The 17,516-nt window shown below is 36.7% G+C and overlaps 3 protein-coding genes across 3 annotated transcripts in view; 1 reads left to right on the top strand and 2 right to left on the bottom strand.

Moving 5' to 3' along the window:
- Window positions 1-17,516, bottom strand: part of LOC144575187 (RNA polymerase II C-terminal domain phosphatase-like 4) — a 67,027-nt gene that overhangs the window by 32,544 nt on the left and 16,967 nt on the right. The window lies entirely within an intron of this gene.
- Window positions 3-2,696, bottom strand: LOC144575144 (uncharacterized). Its single transcript, XM_078325264.1, has 4 exons — window positions 2,486-2,696; window positions 2,294-2,391; window positions 1,956-2,219; window positions 3-86 (listed from the first exon to the last, which is right to left on the bottom strand). Exons 1-4 carry the CDS (start codon window positions 2,694-2,696, stop codon window positions 3-5), a joined length of 657 nt encoding a protein of 218 aa, XP_078181390.1.
- LOC144574756 (uncharacterized) lies at window positions 10,646-13,680 on the top strand. The gene is made up of 4 exons (XM_078324808.1): window positions 10,646-11,115; window positions 11,819-12,301; window positions 12,587-13,048; window positions 13,400-13,680. The coding sequence occupies exons 1-4, from the start codon at window positions 10,714-10,716 to the stop codon at window positions 13,478-13,480; spliced, it is 1,428 nt and encodes a 475-aa protein (XP_078180934.1). The 5' UTR covers window positions 10,646-10,713; the 3' UTR covers window positions 13,481-13,680.

The raw sequence follows: 17,516 nt of genomic DNA, 5'->3' as shown, positions 1-17,516 counted from the left end.
ATTTAAAACTCGAGAAAGAGGAGAGAAACGGACTGTGAAACACTGACAGGCGGGCCCCCACCATTGTGGGTTTTACCGACAAAACCCTGCGTGGGACCCATAGATCAGCGAAATACAAATAACAGAGAAAAGGAAGACGGCGATTTTTATTAATATCCCTAAAACAAATCAAAATTTTAAAAATGCCCCTGCTCCCAATTTTTTTTTAAAAATGCCCTGACCGCCTGGGCTTCGGGCGGCCCAAAAAAGCCTATGAGGCGCCACCCCCTGGGGCGGCCCAAAGCACAAGTGAGGCGCCACACAGCAGGGCGCCTCATGGGTGTGTGTGTGTTTTTTTTTTTTTTTTTTTTTTTTTTATAGAGAAATGTTAGTATTTTGATTTGAATAATTTTGTGAAGAAAAACGGATTAAAATTCATAATAAATCCAGGAATTTAAAATTCAAATACATTACTAAATAATACAGTACCGTCGAGTCCATAGAATAAGGTAACATAAAATTCATACAGCAACAACCAGTTCAAATATCAATTATACAAACCGTTACAGTTAAAACATAAAATACTACAACAACATATAATTGGGGTCTAAGCCTTACGAGACGAGGAGCTTGCTCCCTTTTTTTCCTCAGCCCGACGGACGCACGCAGGACACTCCCACGTAGTGAGACGAGCGTCGTTCAGCAGATCTGCATGCGGGTCCATGCAATTGGGATGAACAGCTTTGCCACATTTATAACAGAAGAACATATCCACCATATCTCCGTTCAGCTCACATAAGCAGCACTGTCCCCATCCAGGTGGAGGGACCCTGTCCACCCAGCCTTCCATCAGCATTTTTCTAATTGATGGATCAAGAGTGCTCAGAAATTCTTCATTATTTTTGGGTGAAAACAATCTTTCCAAATTCCTCATCGCGTAGGCTTCAGCCGTCCAAAAATTATTAATGAGTGCTCTTTTTGCTTCGCGTTCGGTTTTAGTTCTTCCTCTATTTTTTCCAACTTTGGGTGCCATTATAACTAGGGTTTCAAGTGACAGCAATTGATTAGGAAGGCTAATTATGTGCGTAATTAAATACTAACTGTACAGTAATCAACGGCTAATTAGAAAATAATTAGAAAATATATAAAATAATTGAAATAAATATTTTAAAAATAATTAAAAGAAATATTTAAAAAATAATTACAAAAAATATTTAAAAAATTATTAAAAAATTATTTAAATTACCTGTGGCTGTAGTCGCCCAGAAAATCGCCCGAAATCGCCTTGAGCGCTTTCTCCCTTCTTTCTGCCTTTGAGGTGGAAGGTAGACTGATGTTGGAGTGAGAAGAGAGAGAGAGAAAAAACGAATAAATAGGCATCCCTAGTGGACCGCCCGTGGCCCAGGCGGTCAGGACCCTAGCAAACCGCCCCTGTCACAGGCGGTTTGCTGGGAGTGTGGGTCGCAAATAGTGAAGAAATTGTAATTACTTGAATATAATTTCTTAGTTTGAATGTAATTACTTGAAGTATACATGTGCTGCTTTTAATTATATTGTTGAACTTTAATTGTATTGTTGAACTTTAATTGTATTGTTGAACTTTAATTGTATTGTTGAACTGTGTTATAATAATGAAATGTAAAGTGCAAACAACATAATACCAATATGAACATAAAATAAAAAAACGTAATGTCAACATAATACAGCAGTCCCATAGTCAAAATACTACAGTCAGAAATATATCACAATAAACAAAATCTCTACAATCATCATCTTCGTCTCCTTCCGGATAGAGACAACCTAGGAGCCGCTACGCCCTTGCCATGCCTGTGCGGCTGCACGCGCCTCTGCAGACTCACATCTCGGAGTGCATCCTCTCCCAAATCCTCCTCATCGTCCCCCATATCCTCATCCTCGTCCCCCGTATACATGTGCTGCGTACCTGTCCTGGCTGCCCGTGGATCAAATCCAGCTGCTGACTCTGCATTGGCGGGCTGTGTACGCAGCTCCCATGGATCTTGCTCCCAGCTTGCAGAATACGTGGAAGGAGGCGGTGCGCCAAATAATGCAGAGACAAAGCCATCTGCAGTCTGAGATGAACTCCCACCAGCCTCAAAGTCATGCTCCATCTCCACTCCATATCGTGGTCTGTGGGAGCCATACGCCTCTGCATCTGTATCTGCCGGGTCCAGCTCATTTATGCTAAATATGGGATCGGCATTCCAACGAGGTGCTCCATCCTAGATTAAAATAATGTTAGTTTTGCTACATACAAAGAACTCTGCAACAAATAATGGTATAATTGGCGACTGACCGTGCCAAGCTCTACTGCAACTCCGTATTTATTTTTATAAGCATCCCATCCTTGGGTATTCAGCACCCAGTCGTGGAACGCCCAACCTGAGTCATCAGCTGCATAATTGGAAGTTAACTGAGTTAGAACGAACAATTCAACGGAAATAAGAATATTGTGTGTGTCGTACTTTTAATATTAACTTGTAATTACCTGCAGGAGCTTGCGGCATCTCATCGCCGTAGACAGGGACTCGTTGATAATCTGGATTTCGCGGTGCAGACTGTATCTCCCGCCAATTGATGTTCTCCCCAGCATCGCGCAGCATGCCAACGAGGCGGCCTTCAAAACCGCCTGTCTCCACGATTGGTGCAGTGTGCTCGAGCATCTGGCATCCTATATATCGCCAAGCATCCTTCGCCATGCACGCCAAGCTGTGTCCAACTCCTCTCATAGCGGTCAACAGCTGCACACAACATGATTATGCCTACAGTAAGTAATCTGGATTTGCACTTTAAAATTAAAGTATGTTTCGGTTTTACTTACCGCGCGAGCATTGATCGGATCCCAGGGCATATAATTGCTGGATGAATCCATCAGCCTACGTCGTAGGGTCTCGCCATAATGGCCTGTCAGGTAGACTGACGGCATGCCCCATCTCTGGTACCATACGGCATATCTCAGATCCCCGGGACCAGCACCCAACGATGTAGTATCTGGCGGGCTCCATAAGTGCTGCTCCGGATGTCGAGCCCAGTTGTACTGCATGACGAAATGCTGGCTCCAGTCGACTTTAGCCTTAGTGTGCGCCGTTCTGCAAGTGCAATTAATTAGAAAGTAGAGAAACAGTGGATATATTAAAGTTAAAAATTAATTAAGTAGATGGTACTTACTTGTGGAACTTGTCGGTAACATCCTTGCCCATCAACGGGTGCTCCGGGATGAAAGCATCCAAGCCAAACTGCCGGGATACCCGATCGGGGTAATGGTACTCCACGATCCAGAAACAGACGACCGGTCCCCGATAATACCATAGATGTGTCTGCTCTAATGTCAGCGGGCTCAGCCATCTGCGCTGATACCATGCACGATACGGAAACCAATCGATATTCCCATCTCGGAGCATCTGGAGCTGACCCCGGACATAAGAAATCCCCCTGCCCCTCTCTTCATGATCGTGATGACTGCCCCATATGGCGGCGTATGCGGGGCATCTGGCTGGCTCAGGGCCTCCCCAATCGGGATGCGGCAATGGTATGACTGGCCGGTTTATGGGCAGATGTGACCACGACCAATGCTGAAGCAGAAGCAGTGGTCCAAAGAGCTGTTTATTCTTGACCTGAAAATTTAACTTACAATTCAATCTGGGTGCTTCTTATCCATCCTTCAATAACAACGTATATTAATACAGACTTACCAGACAAGCATGACAGAGGCCTCTGTATAAGTGGGCGAGGACAGCTCCACCCCAGTTCCATCTCGATTCTTTCTCCAGGTCCCTCAGCAGGGAGAGGTACATCATCGGAACCGCGTCACCGCTGGAATCCTCGAACATGACAGCACCGCACAAATCCAGCACATATGCTCTAGTATACCTGCAATATAAAATAATCAATGTAAATAATTGAGACGGTTGAGCAACTACTAAGTTAATTTAAAGAGTGTAATAGTACCTCCTGACCGCCTCAATGTCATCAGTATCAACATCTATCTGATTATGGAAGAAGTGAGACCGGAGTGCCTTTAGAGAAATGCAGTACCCGGAATAACGAAACTCCTCCTCCTCCCCCTTCTTCTTCTTATATTTCTTCTGCAGAGTCTTCGGATCACACCCTAACAACTCCGGTATCATCCTCTGCAGCTCTGGATGGTCTGAGATGCCGCCTATGGGGTCGCCATCGATACGTAAACCCCATAAGGCGCTCACATCACCAAGGGTGACTGTCATCTCCCCGACCGGGAGATGAAATGTATGAGTCTCAGGTCGCCATCTCTCCGCTAGACCCTGCATCAGAGACACATCGATCCTACTCTGCGGCATGGTGGCAAGCTGATACAAGCCGAGGTTCAAGATGTATCGCTGCATTTCTTTATGGGGGACATACGGAATCTCAGACCTGCGGTGCCTCACCGTAAGCATGACATCGTCCTGTATTTATTATCAATTTGTCAGACTCAAATCGTGCATTTTTTTTAATAACTCAACAGAATGTCATTTTTTAAAGTATAAAATTCACGTACCTCAAGAGATGCCAATGAGACGCGGTGCTTAACATGATGGGTCCATAGAAGAGGACTAAATGTGTCAGGATCATGCACACCATCTGGAAAATCGGCCTGAGACGACGGATCCGCTCCAGTCGGATCCTCAAAACCCCTGCCAGTCGTATCATCATACGACGACGGGCCCTCTCCAGTCGGATCCACCGAGGACGTGCCAGCTCCACTCGGATCCACAGGATCTGCACCCTCTGCAGGCTCAGCTCGTACTCCCCACCATCTAACTCTAGGCATACTACATTTGCCAAAAAATATTAATCAAAACATACAATTTATATAAAATTTTTTTAATAAGAAGCATATACAATTATGGGTTTACTTTTTTAATAAGAATTGCATGTATATAATCCAAAAATAATTGTATGTAAATAAATTGCATTTATATGATGTTCAAAAATATACAATTAATTTTGTTGCATGCATATGCATTTGCATGTATATACAATTAATTTACACTTTGCATGTAAGTAAATTGCATGCATACGCATTTTTTTTTTACAAAAATTAATTTTGTTGAAAATAAATAAACTTTACAAAAAAAAATGCATATACAATTCTGGGTTTATTTTTTGGGTGTATATGCAATTTGTTTACAAAATTAATTTTGCATGTACATGCATTTTTTTTTGGTAAACAAATGCATGCAATTTACTTACAATAAAAAATATATATATATCATTTTTAAACAAATATTGATATACTTCAAAATAATTAGTTTTACTTCAAATCTTTTATATTCATATATACATGTTTTTTATAAACTATCACAAAAATAATTTTCAAAAAATAAATATGGATATTTTTAAATCATAAACCCTAAATTGAAGTGTAAACCCTAAATTTGTAAGTAATTCACAATTGACAACCATAAACCCTAAATTTAACTATAAACCCTAAATTTTAAAAAAAATTCACAATTCACAACTACAAACCCTAAATTCAACCATATGTCATTCAAGCAATTTTACCATAAATCATAATCCTAAATTCGAGCAATTGCACCAATTCAAGCATCCAATTCAAGCAATCAAGCAATTCAACCATCTAATTCAAGCAATCAAGCAATTCAAGCAATCAAGCAATTCAATCATCTAATTCAACCATCCAATCGAACCAATTCGACCAATTCAATCAATTCAACTAATTACTAACATTTCACCCTAAACATCGAATCAAACAAAACCGAATCACATTACATCATTTAATCACATTTAACCGAAACCCTAAACCCTAATCAAATCGAAAAAAAGAAAACTCACTTGTTCGATCGAGAGAGAAGCGAATCGAGGCGCGAGGCAGAGAGGGGTCGGCTCGGAACGGCTTCTTTCTTCTTCTTTCTTCTCTTTTTTTCTCTTTTTTTCCTCTTTTTTTCGGCAGAAACAATGGGGGAGAGAGAGGAGGGGCGGCTCAGATGGGGGGGTTATAGATGGGCAGTGGGGCGCCAGATGGGGGGGCGCCTCACTTGTGTTGTGGGCCGCCATTTGGGCCGGCGCCTCACAGGCTTTTTTGGGCCGCCCAAAGCCCAGGCGGTCAGGGCATTTTTAAAAAAAAATTGGGAGCAGGGACATTTTTAAAATTTTGATTTGTTTTAGGGATATTAATAAAAATAGCCGAAAGGAAGAAGGAATAAAACTTTTCAATTTTTTTTTTTTTGACAAGAAAAGGTAAAAGTCTAGCTTCCCATTTTCATTAATCATGACACAAGTTGTATCAGTTTTACATTTTTGAAGAAAGAAAGAAATAAATAAGAAAAATGTAGAAAAGTGAAATTGAAAATAAAGTTCCAGAAGCACAAAAAATATTTGAAGGAAAATTATAAAAGAAGCCCTAATATCCGGTGAATGTTTTTGGTGTGCTGTTGTCTTTCAATTGTTGGATCCAAACCAAGCCGTTACTTCTCCGACTATCTCACTCGCTTATATATAAGGATTGGTTCCTAATACACAAGGTAATCAAGAAAAGTATAGAAACCGGGCATATGTTTTTCTTTTAAGAAAAATACAGTTTTGTGTGTCTTCTCTTATTCTTCCACTATCAAAGAATAGAGAAGAGAAATACATTAGAAAATATGAAGAATATTTCTCAAGAACCACACCTTGCTGTCTTGGAAGACTTATTCCTCAACTCGACGACAAAATGCGAGAAAAACTTCTTGCCATTGAAGACTTGTCTCGTGCTCACGGAGATGGCTTGCTCTACTGTGGCTTTGGTTATTCCATGACAACGACATGGAATCAGGTATTATGTTCTGCACTTATGATTTATGTTTTGGGTCTCTTTGACATATGACGGTCATTAGGTTAAGGTGGGGAACTGTTTCTCATTCCCGAGGTGTAAGTGTTTAACTCCTAGATGAGATGTAATTGTTTGATCTCTAGATAAGATCTAATTGTAATTTCCCAACAATATTCAGTTTTATAATCACATGCTGAAATAAATGTAGCCTTTTCACTCATTTGGAGTTATGGGCGATGTTTTTCTTGGGGAAATTGATTTTACAGGTTAAATGGAGGTGTCTTAGGATGCCCTTGGATTACCTGCTACTACTACTCCATGTATCTTAATTATACATTGATACTATACTTTTCTTGACCACATTAAGTTTTATAGGTGTTAACAAAAGTAGAAATACCACTACAGCAGGGGTCGAAATAGGCATAAAGAAAAGGGTGCTCATCCCCATGGTTTTTTCTTTTTTTGCATTTCTAACGGATATTTTTTCTTATTTTGTTTATTCAGGTGATTTGTGATACAAATGAGATTATAATTAGTTGAGATTAATTACTATAATTTAATAATATCAGTTTCCACTGCCATGCTACTTAACTAGTAATCACCAAATCTTCTTACATGGCACACGCTAGTATCATATATTCATATTGCTTCAATTTTTCTCGGTTTCCCTCGTTGCAAAAAAATCCGTTTTTTTTTTATGTACCACCCTAATAAATAAGAATTAAATCAATACCATCCGTTAATTCTGAATTAAGATTCCGCCACGTTCGCACAGTAGATCTGCGAACGGGTCGCTACCCGTTCGCGTAATAGATAAGCGGACTGACCCGTTCCCGACGACCCGTGCGCGTAACAGATCTGCGGACGGATGACCCGTGCGCGTAACAGATCGGCGGACTGACCCGTTCGCATTATTGATCTGCGCACGTGGCAGATTCTCCCTATATAGAAGATCAGTTCTGCAGAGCATTCTACACCCTCATTTTCACCGAAGCTGCTGCATAGGTAGGTTTTTTTTTCCTTTTCATCCTTTTTTTTTTAAATTTATTTTTTGTAGTTGTTTTAATTTAGTTATTTTTTATTATTAGGTTTATTCAACCAATTATGATTGGAATTGCTTGTTATTTTGATGGTGAAGTATTACAAGGACCAAATGGCGCTTATTATAGCCACCAAGTGCCGAAAATGTTTAATATTCGGCCTGATTTGGATTTTAGAGGTTTAAATAGGGAAGTGTACCAACAACTCGGTATTGACCACCGTAATTATGAACTGATAATTACCGCAAGAATTAATATTGGCCAAGGCAATCAAACCTGGTTCCAACAGCTACCGGTACAAGACGATAGCAGTTGGGAGTTATATGTCCAAATGACAATGAATATGACTTTCAAGTTCCTGGAGTTATATGTTGTAGCCAACCCCAGACAAAACTCTAGACATAACTCCAGACAGAATACTAGGCAATTGTTGCAGTTGACTCAGGGTTTGGGGCTCGAGCAATCTGTAACGGGTCCTAGCCGGGCCCCATTTGTAGCGGGTCCTAGTCGGGCCCCATGTGTAGCGGGCCCTAGTAGGGTCCAATCTGACAGGGGTCGATCTCAGATTCCATCCTCGTCCTCTAGCCGAGTCCAATCTGAAAGGGAGCGATCTGAAACCCCTGAACGGCTTTATTATGCTGACAATACGGACGATGATCCTGAAGAAATGGAGGCAGAGGCTAATTGGGATGATAATGGGGACGGTGGGGTATCAGATCACAGTGATAAGGATACTGGTTTTCCTGTGCTTGGTAGACGGAAGTGGCCTATAGTGGATCGTGGGGAAAGACATCTGTTTCAGCAATTTCACGACACATCAGGGTTTGGAGAGGCCGATAGCTCTTTTTTTGCGACTTGTGAGGTATGTTTGTTAATTTATATTTAATTTTAATTTAATTATTAAATTGTTGTTATTAAATTGATGTTGTTTAATTTTTGTTGTTTCTTTTGTAAAATAAAAGGGAGAAAGACATGAATTGTCTGAGGGGATGACATATGACAACAAGGATAAGATGAAAGATACAATTAACCACTGGCACATCAAACAAAATAGGGAGATTAAAAATACACACAGCGATACCACCAGGTTGAGGTACAAGTGTGTTAGCGCCCGGTGTAGGTGGGCGTTGGTTGCGAGGGCTACAGGCTTTGGTAATACTTGGGCCATCACGAAGAATGTGGCTAAGCACACATGTCACGCATCGGCATCCAAGTTAGATCATGCACAGTTGACGTCCACTATGGTCGCCAACTGTATAAAATTGTCATTGGAAAAAAATGCTGATATTTCTATCCGGGCAGTCGCTGACTTATGCGCTGAAAGGTACGAGGGCATCGTTCCAAAGTACAACAAATTATGGCGTGGTAGAGAGTTAACAATTGCTCGGGCCTTTGGTAGTTGGGAGGGGTCTTATGGGCTGATTGCCCCTTTGTTGGAGGCAATAAAAATGTCAAATCCGGGAACCCAATATAAAATTGTTTCAAAGCCAACCACTAAGCCAGGGTATCGTTTTTTCATGAGAGCAGCATGGGCATGGGGACCATGTATTGCCGCAATTTGTAAATTGGTACATTTCTAAATAGGTACATTTCTAAATTCTAAATATAATTTCTAAATTCTACATACAATCACAATTCTAAATTGGTTTAAATACACAAATATTTTGGTACCCAACTAAACTACTATTTTACTGTAATTTACAATATACTACTATTTAATAAAAATTATACACAAATAATAGTATATTATAAATTACACATGAGAAACCATAGACAATTTTAATTAATGTCTATTTTGGTACCATAATACTACTATAATACTACTATTTAATCAGATTGCTTACTATGTTGTTCATTGGAAAAAAATGTCTATTTTGGTACCATAATACTACTATAATATCAACATATTGTAATTACACATGAGAAACCATAGACAATATATTATTTTGATCTAATTAACACAAATATTTACAAAACTACAAAAAAAAATTTGATCTAATTTACAATATACAACTATTTTGGTACCTAACAAAAATAAACTACCTAAAACTAGAAAAAAAAATTAATCTAATTTACAATATACAATTATTTTGGTACCTAACTAAAATTAAACTAATAAAAATACTCCGGATCCGCCTCGTTTACAAGTCATTCACTGTCAGATCTACCTCAAACAAGTCATTATTATTTTTACCTAACTAAAACTAAACTAATTAAATTATTTAACAAAATTAAACTAATAAAAAAAAAATTACCTGTTTACTGTGCTGGGCGATGCGGAGACAGGGACAGCGACAGGGCCTCTGTAAAAACCACTGCGCAGCGGTATTTATCCGGATCCGCCACGTACACATAACTGATATGCGAACGGGTCGTCGGGAGCGGGTCGTCGGGAACGGGTCAGGTCGGGAACGGGTCATCCGTCCGCAGATCTGTTACGCGCACGGGTCGTCGGGAACGGGTCAGTCCGCTTATCTATTATGCGAACGGGTAGAGACCCGTTCGCAGATCTATTGTGCGAACGTGGCGGAATCTTAATTCGGAATTAACGGATGGTATTGATTTAATTCTTATTTATTAGGGTGGTACATAAAAAAAAAACGGCAAAAAAATAAATGTTAAACAATAAGTATCAAGCAATTAAATTTCTTTATTTTTTGAAACTGAAATCATTAATTGTTTGAGCATAGCTATTGCATTCTGACACTTCGGATAACCTGCCCTCAGTTGTCCACTACACGATTAACAAACAGAAAGCGCCATAAGAAACCAAACTGCCATTAAAATACAAAAATTGGAACAAATCAGTTGATTACCTTAAAACGAAAATTTCACATTTTCACTCGGGCATTTCATCAAACACTTGAAGCCCTCACCAATCAGTTGATGCTCATGTCTACACCTTCTCACTACGCCGCTTCTGTAGAAACTCAGCACGGCTCCGACGAAGAAGAAAACGAGGCCGACGAAGAGGACGACGATGAGGGCCCCACTGACAGTGAATCGATATTCTCCGTGCAGATCAACAACAGCTCAAGGACCAAACGCGAACTGATCGAGTCGGTGCTGGATCTGAGCTCAATTTTAAAATCGAGTACCTTCCAAGAGCTGGTCTATGTGGCTGGATTGGCCAATGCCAGGTTGAAGAGATTGGGGGTGTTTGGTTCAGTAAGGATCACCATCGATGCAGGGCCTGATGAGGTTCCGGGATCTTCTGTTGTTGTTGTTGATGTGGATGAGGCTGTGCATCCTTTTGCTGGGGATTTTTTTGTGGATTTCAACACCGAGGTATTGGTTTCCTTTCAATGTTTGGACACATACCAAGGTATCAGTTTGATCAAATTTGAACAGGTTTTCCTTTGCATATTTGCTGGCTTGTTTGGTTTTGAGTTTAATAACTGAGGGTAAATTCAGGAGCAATTTAGGTGTACATTTACAATACAGGATTAGTCGAGGTTATATGCCTGTTAAATTGCACAGATGAACTTAGTTTGCAACCGATAATAAAATGTATAGCATTTTGGGATCTTCAATTTAATTGTGGATTTGTAGATAAAAAATCTAAATTTGATATAATTTTTCATTTTGGAGTAACAATGTGTAAAAGTGATCCTAGACTCTAGTTTAGCGAAACCAAATTAGGAATATTAAAACTAGGATAATGCGTACTCACTTATTCTATATAAAGATAGTCTTAATGTTATAAACAAAGATCTCTTTAGATTAAGTCACCTCATTTGCTGAGTTAAAAAACCTTTATTGAAAACTTGGGAACTTGTACTCTCACCCTTGTGTAAACCAGTTCAGCTAATGTTCTATGACCAGAGATTTGGGGTTAATGAATGCAAATTGTGGTAGTTTTGACTTGAAAAAGACTAACTAACCCAAATTGAGTCAGGAGAAAACACAGTAAATATGTGCGAAGAATTTTGTAAAGCCTGTGCCAGTACAGTAAATAGAAAATTTATGTTTTTGAAAATTTAAATTTCAGGAATATGCATGGTTGCTAGGCAGCTCTATAAAGCTCAAAAACCTACTGGGCTATGCTGACATATGGGACATTTCTACCTCTTATGGGTGGGACCAGTCACCTGAGCTGAGTGCTGGCTTAATCCTCCCTGTAATCAAATATATGCCATCTCCTTTCGTTGCCAGAATATCTCTATTTCCTCAAGAATTATTCAATAGGCAATCGTACAAAGATCGCCTAATGGGTCTCTCTTTTGGTCTTATCTCCACACTCAATCACAACTTGTCATATGATCTTTCGTGGCGCATCTTGAGCGACCCAACACGTGTACAGCCACATTTAATCCAACATTGGTTGTCAAATGGCATGCTCAATTCAATAAAATATACATATAATGTTGACGTAAGAGATTCGCTCGTCAGACCGACATGTGGCTATGCCTTCCTTTCTTCTTCTCAGATTGGATTCGCACCCACTAATTGGAGATCATGGTTTTTTCGTCAGGTACGCTTATTATACATTTCAGCACTGCTCCTGTTCAAGATAACCTACATGATATTTGTTACCAAGTATCATCTTATGACGAAATTTTCATCCTGATATTGGTGCGATGGCCTTTCATGTCAGGTCTGGCTCTAGTATGTACCAGTAAATTTGTATCTTACCAGTGTTTCGAAGGAGGTGTTTAGATTTACAGCAAAGTGCAAACATTATTGAAAATTTAAAATAGTTCTTAAAAATTGAGATTTCTTTCAACTTAGGTTTTTACTCTCCTACTTTTGTTTACAGGAATTCGATCTGAGAGCTGCCTTTCCTTTAAAATATTTAAAATCTTCACTCAACTTAGGAGTGTCAGCGGGTCTTATTACGCCATTTGGGAAGGAAATTACTGATTTACCACAAAATATGGCATATAAATTCCACTTCAGTACTACGTCACCTACTTCCCGTTTAGGCGGTCTTTCGCTATTTGGGTTAAAACCCAAAGGTTCGACCCTGCTGGAAACATCCAGTTCTGATGCTACTGGAGGAGATATAGCTGTGACAGCATTCGCTGACTTGTCATTTGATCTGCCTGTAAAATTTTTAAGGGAGAAGGGGGTTTATGGCCATGCATTTGTTAATGCAGGAAATGTTGTGAGATTGAAGGAAAATGATTGGAAAAAATTCTCATTTACCGGATTTCTAGATACTTGTAGAAGTTCCACTGGAGTTGGGTTTGTTTTGCCGACTAAGATCTTTCGACTCGAGGTTTGTTACTTAAAACCTATTATTTAATTATTATGTTAGAGTGAGGCTATGGTACTATGCATAGCGCAGATTGTTCCATACTATGGATCAATATTCTAAAAGATGTAAATTAAGTCTGCAAGTACATTTTCATATGGAGATCACATTGAATGGTTCAGATTGACTATTCGGACTTTAAAAATGAAAATATTGATCCGTAGTCTGCACTATGCATAGTACCATAGCCTTACTCTTGTTATTATTGCCACCAGAACTGGGTTGGTTTATTAAACTTGAACACTTTTGTGGTTTTAGTTTGCTCCCATTAATAGATTTCTCATTTTAACTCATCCTTGTTTTCGTTTTTATCAGTTGAACTACTGCTACATTCTAAAACAGTTCCAGAATGATGGAGGGAAAACAGGGATTCAATTAAACTTCTCGTCTCCATAGTTGCTTCATTTGCTTCATGTTTCTATTTGATATATGTTGTTTTGCTTTCTTTTTACAAAATAAGAGGCTGAGTTTTTGGATCTGCAAATAAGTAACGTTGTACATTAATTAATCTGCAAATAAGTAACATTGTATTGCTATGCTCAGGACATCTCTTAAAAATGTAAATTATACTGTTAGTATAAAATCAGTCTTTTATACTTTCCATCTGAAGATAAAATCAGTCTTTTATAAATTGTGTTTGTACAAAATATTCCTCTCTTAAGAAAAAAAAATAGCAAAAAATGATTATATTCCAATCTAAAAGAACAAAATGAAAAAAGTAACTCAGAAAATGAAATCAATTTGCAACTCACTTGTCGTTAGTACCGGAATCTAGTTTCAAACTCATTCAAAATAAGAAAGGTGAAAAGGAAGCAACCAAAGGACAGTTCTATGTAAAAATAATGTAATCAACTAATAAAAATAAGTTCTAATAAAAACTACATAACTTAAGATTCCCACTCTCCAAAATTCTAGTTGTCTCACAAGATATTTTTAGATTCTTGCTCGACTAAACTCGCCATAGATGGAGATGTAAATAGAAATAGAGGCAGGGAAGATGATAATGTAGTGGCAGAATCGTTTGTTGATGAGAACGAAGAGGGGGTGTTAGTAGGGGTGCAAACGGATCGGATAATATCTGACCGTATTCGGATCCGTATCCGAAAATTAAATATGGTCCGAATATCCATGCGGATACGGATATTCGATATGTATCCGTATTCGAATAGTAGATATATCCCATATAATTTAATATATATAGTGAAAATATTTATGTCTATATTTATGGATATCCGATATTCGATATGTATCCGTACGTATCCGTCTAATATCCAATCCGTATCTGTATCCGAAAAATTAAAATGGATACGGATATGGTTTTACCACTATCCGATCCGTTTGCACCCCTAGGTGTTAGAATGGGCAGCGAGAACGGCACTTTGCTTGATGGAATTTGGAGAACTCTTGTCATAATTTAGTGCTGTAGCAGAATACATTGAATCTTATGAGTTATCGTGTAATTAACAAATTATGTCTCTTATTTAAGTATCATTGCATGAACTTATACTACGATTGATAAATAATCTTTATTTTTCAAGGAAAAAAAAAAGCAATTCATTGACAAACAATTAGTTTATAAAAAAAAAATTCCACCGAATAGTTAGTGGGAGAATTATAATAACTAAGGCTACCTCGTCTTGCTTGTAAATATATTATGGGATGTTAAATTGATTTGTAATTACTTCTTAAGAAAAAGAATAGAAAGATTTCTTGTAAATAGAAAATTAACTCTACTTTAGTACAGCTCTTCATTATATTACAGTTATTATATGCTCTAAAATATTTGTCATAATATCTAATTATAATTATTTATAACATACAAAAAAACTTTGATTGACTAAATGAAGTTAAAACAAAAATTAAATTTTTGCTAAAAACATATGTACTTTACAAATACTAAATCCTCAAAAAGTAAACATATCATCATTAGATGACATGTCGAATGTCACGACAAGAGAGAAGTTAAGCTTCAATAATATTTCACAACCTTTCAAACAAATGAATACAACATCGTACACCTTTCCGGCATCTTCCGTTGTTTCAAATGACCTGAGCCAGAGCCTGCTAATATCAGAAGCCCATTTGACACCTTAATATTATTTTTTTTGTACCTGCACAAGCACTAATGTAAATCTGAGCTTCTGAGCAATCAATATTTGTCAAGGTTCACTTCAACCTTTAGAATAAATCAAACTATATTTATAGCACCGTAAAACTATCATCCATACAAGATAAAAAATGTCATCTATTTCGTACAAACATAAAAAAATTATCTATTTAACCCTTCCCCATTCATCTTGAAAAATTGAAATTATAATTATTTGTAACACACAAACTTTGATTAACTAAAGTCCCAGTTTTGTTTCCACTTATTTGAAATCTAAAGTATTTGTTTATGGTTGATAATCAGAAACATGTAATTTAGTTTATATCATAATCTTAAGTGTTTTGTTTCAACTTTATTTTAAATGACAAAACTGAAATTGCTAATATAACAATTATAAATATGAAAGTATTTTTATTCATCAACTATTTTCTTTTTTCTCTTGAACTGTGTCACACTTATCATTAACACTAATGTCTTCTCTATCGATATTGATATATATTAGTAAAAATAACTATTGTATTCATAATTCTAAATTGCATATATCATTAAATTGTAATACCATAAAAACTATGCGAGAAATTAACATATTAATATTGTGACTTTTTTTCAAATCTGAAAACTACAGAATAATTTTATTTCTAAGAATAATTGAAAACTACCGAATATTGTAACATATATATATTAATGCAACATGTTACTAATATTTTTTTATTATTTCTAAGAATAATTTTATAGTTATTCTTAAAATTAAACGATGATACCTTATAGTTATTCAAATATTTGTTGTTTGCTCCAATATCACATATTAGAAAATATTATGGAATAATTGATGTTCGCATATTAATGTAATACACAATTTCATGGAACTTTATTTATAAGAGATAAGAGTAGCTGAACTTAACATGAAATATTGTTTTAGTAGTGATTATTTTCGAATGCACAAAAATGTATTCAAGTTTCCCCTCACATTTTCAAATAAATGTTGGATGATTTCATATGTACATCGCATTTGGCGTGAAGAATCACATCTTTCGTGTTATCTCTTATTTATTTTTTCCATCTGTTTGTTTCTTTAATTATTTTGAGACTTCTTCATTTTGCTTTTATCGAGGTGTTATATTGTACAAGAATACAATTCATATGATACCACCACGAGATTGTTATTTAAATATTATGAAAAAACTATAATCGAATGAAAAGTATTTAAATACTTTTTTTTCATACATATATTATTCTTACTAATTATGTAATCTAAATTAATTTATTAACACACAAAAAATATTATGATTTTTATATTATATTAATGAAAACCGATAACTTGAAAAACCAACACATGAAAATTGTCCATATCAATGGATTTTACAAACTTTTTACATGAAAAAAAAATAAAGTTAAAATGTCATAAGTTTTTATACGGACACAAGGAAAATGACATAAATTAAATTTAATGATTTTATTTTATTATCAACCATTTAACACAAACAAATACTGAGTTTAATTAGTTGATGCTTCCTTACGGTTATATATTGTGTATAAATAATATGGAAATTGCAATTTCCTTTTTGTATCTTGATTTTTGTAATGAAATCTTAAACTCGCTTGTTTTGTACTAATCAATTATGTTAGTTTGGATGATGGAGTTACCGATCCTCTGTTTTGTGTAATCATGTACAATTATGAACTATCCATGCTCTCTAATCTCTATGCATGGGTCACTTAGGACTGGACCCCATGTGTAAGGTCGTCATTGATAGCCTCTTAGCTAGTAGGAAGTTATTATTGCACATGGTACATGGATTGTTTTGTCGTGTTATTTTCAATGATAGCCTCTTATAGCTTAGGTAGGTGGATTATTGTTTGTGCACGTAGTATTTGGAGCCGATTTTTTTATTAGAAAAATAAAAGAAATATCGAAAAAGAGGTACAAAATTACGAAACTTTAAATAAAAAAAAATATATTATAAACTATAACATTCAGGACAATGTAATTGAATATTATATATTATAATATATAACGTTCAGTCAATTTTTTTAATTTTATTTTCTATTGTTCTTACTTAGATAAGATATCTGAGATTCTTGAACTTGTTAACTATTATTGTTGTTATCTATTTAAAGAAAAGAAATTGTGCATAGTAGAGTGGAGTGTTTGCAGTGGGTCACAGAATTTTTACTTTGGAATCTCATCGACATTTTTCCAGGCCGTCTTCTAGAATTGTATTCTGAAATAAAATTTTCAAAAGTGTTTTGTTCAAATGAATTTGTTTTACCTTGTTTGAAAAAAAAGGTAAATTCATTCCATTTGCTTGCCTGCTGGTATTACAA

The sequence above is a fragment of the Carex rostrata genome, chromosome 23 (assembly GCF_964058835.1).
Source record: "Carex rostrata chromosome 23, lpCarRost1.2, whole genome shotgun sequence".
NCBI lineage: Eukaryota > Viridiplantae > Streptophyta > Magnoliopsida > Poales > Cyperaceae > Carex > Carex rostrata.
The sequence above is the reverse complement of the archived record's forward strand: the minus strand, read 5'-3'. Positions and strand labels throughout refer to the sequence as shown.

Bases quoted from the DNA above. Each gene is read 5' to 3' on its own strand.
- LOC144575144 (XM_078325264.1), bottom strand. From the start codon at position 2,696: ATGGCGAAGGATGCTTGGCGATATATAGGATGCCAGATGCTCGAGCAC. The intron at 2,392-2,485 runs GTAATTACAAGT...CCAATTATGCAG, and splicing joins GATGCCGCAAGCTCCTGCAG to CTGATGACTCAGGTTGGGCG. The intron at 87-1,955 runs GCAGCTGGATTT...GGTCCCACGCAG, and splicing joins AGCCCGCCAATGCAGAGTCA to GGTTTTGTCGGTAAAACCCA.
- LOC144574756 (XM_078324808.1), top strand. From the start codon at position 10,714: ATGCTCATGTCTACACCTTCTCACTACGCCGCTTCTGTAGAAACTCAG. The intron at 11,116-11,818 runs GTATTGGTTTCC...TTTAAATTTCAG, and splicing joins TTGTGGATTTCAACACCGAG to GAATATGCATGGTTGCTAGG. The intron at 12,302-12,586 runs GTACGCTTATTA...TTTTGTTTACAG, and splicing joins GATCATGGTTTTTTCGTCAG to GAATTCGATCTGAGAGCTGC.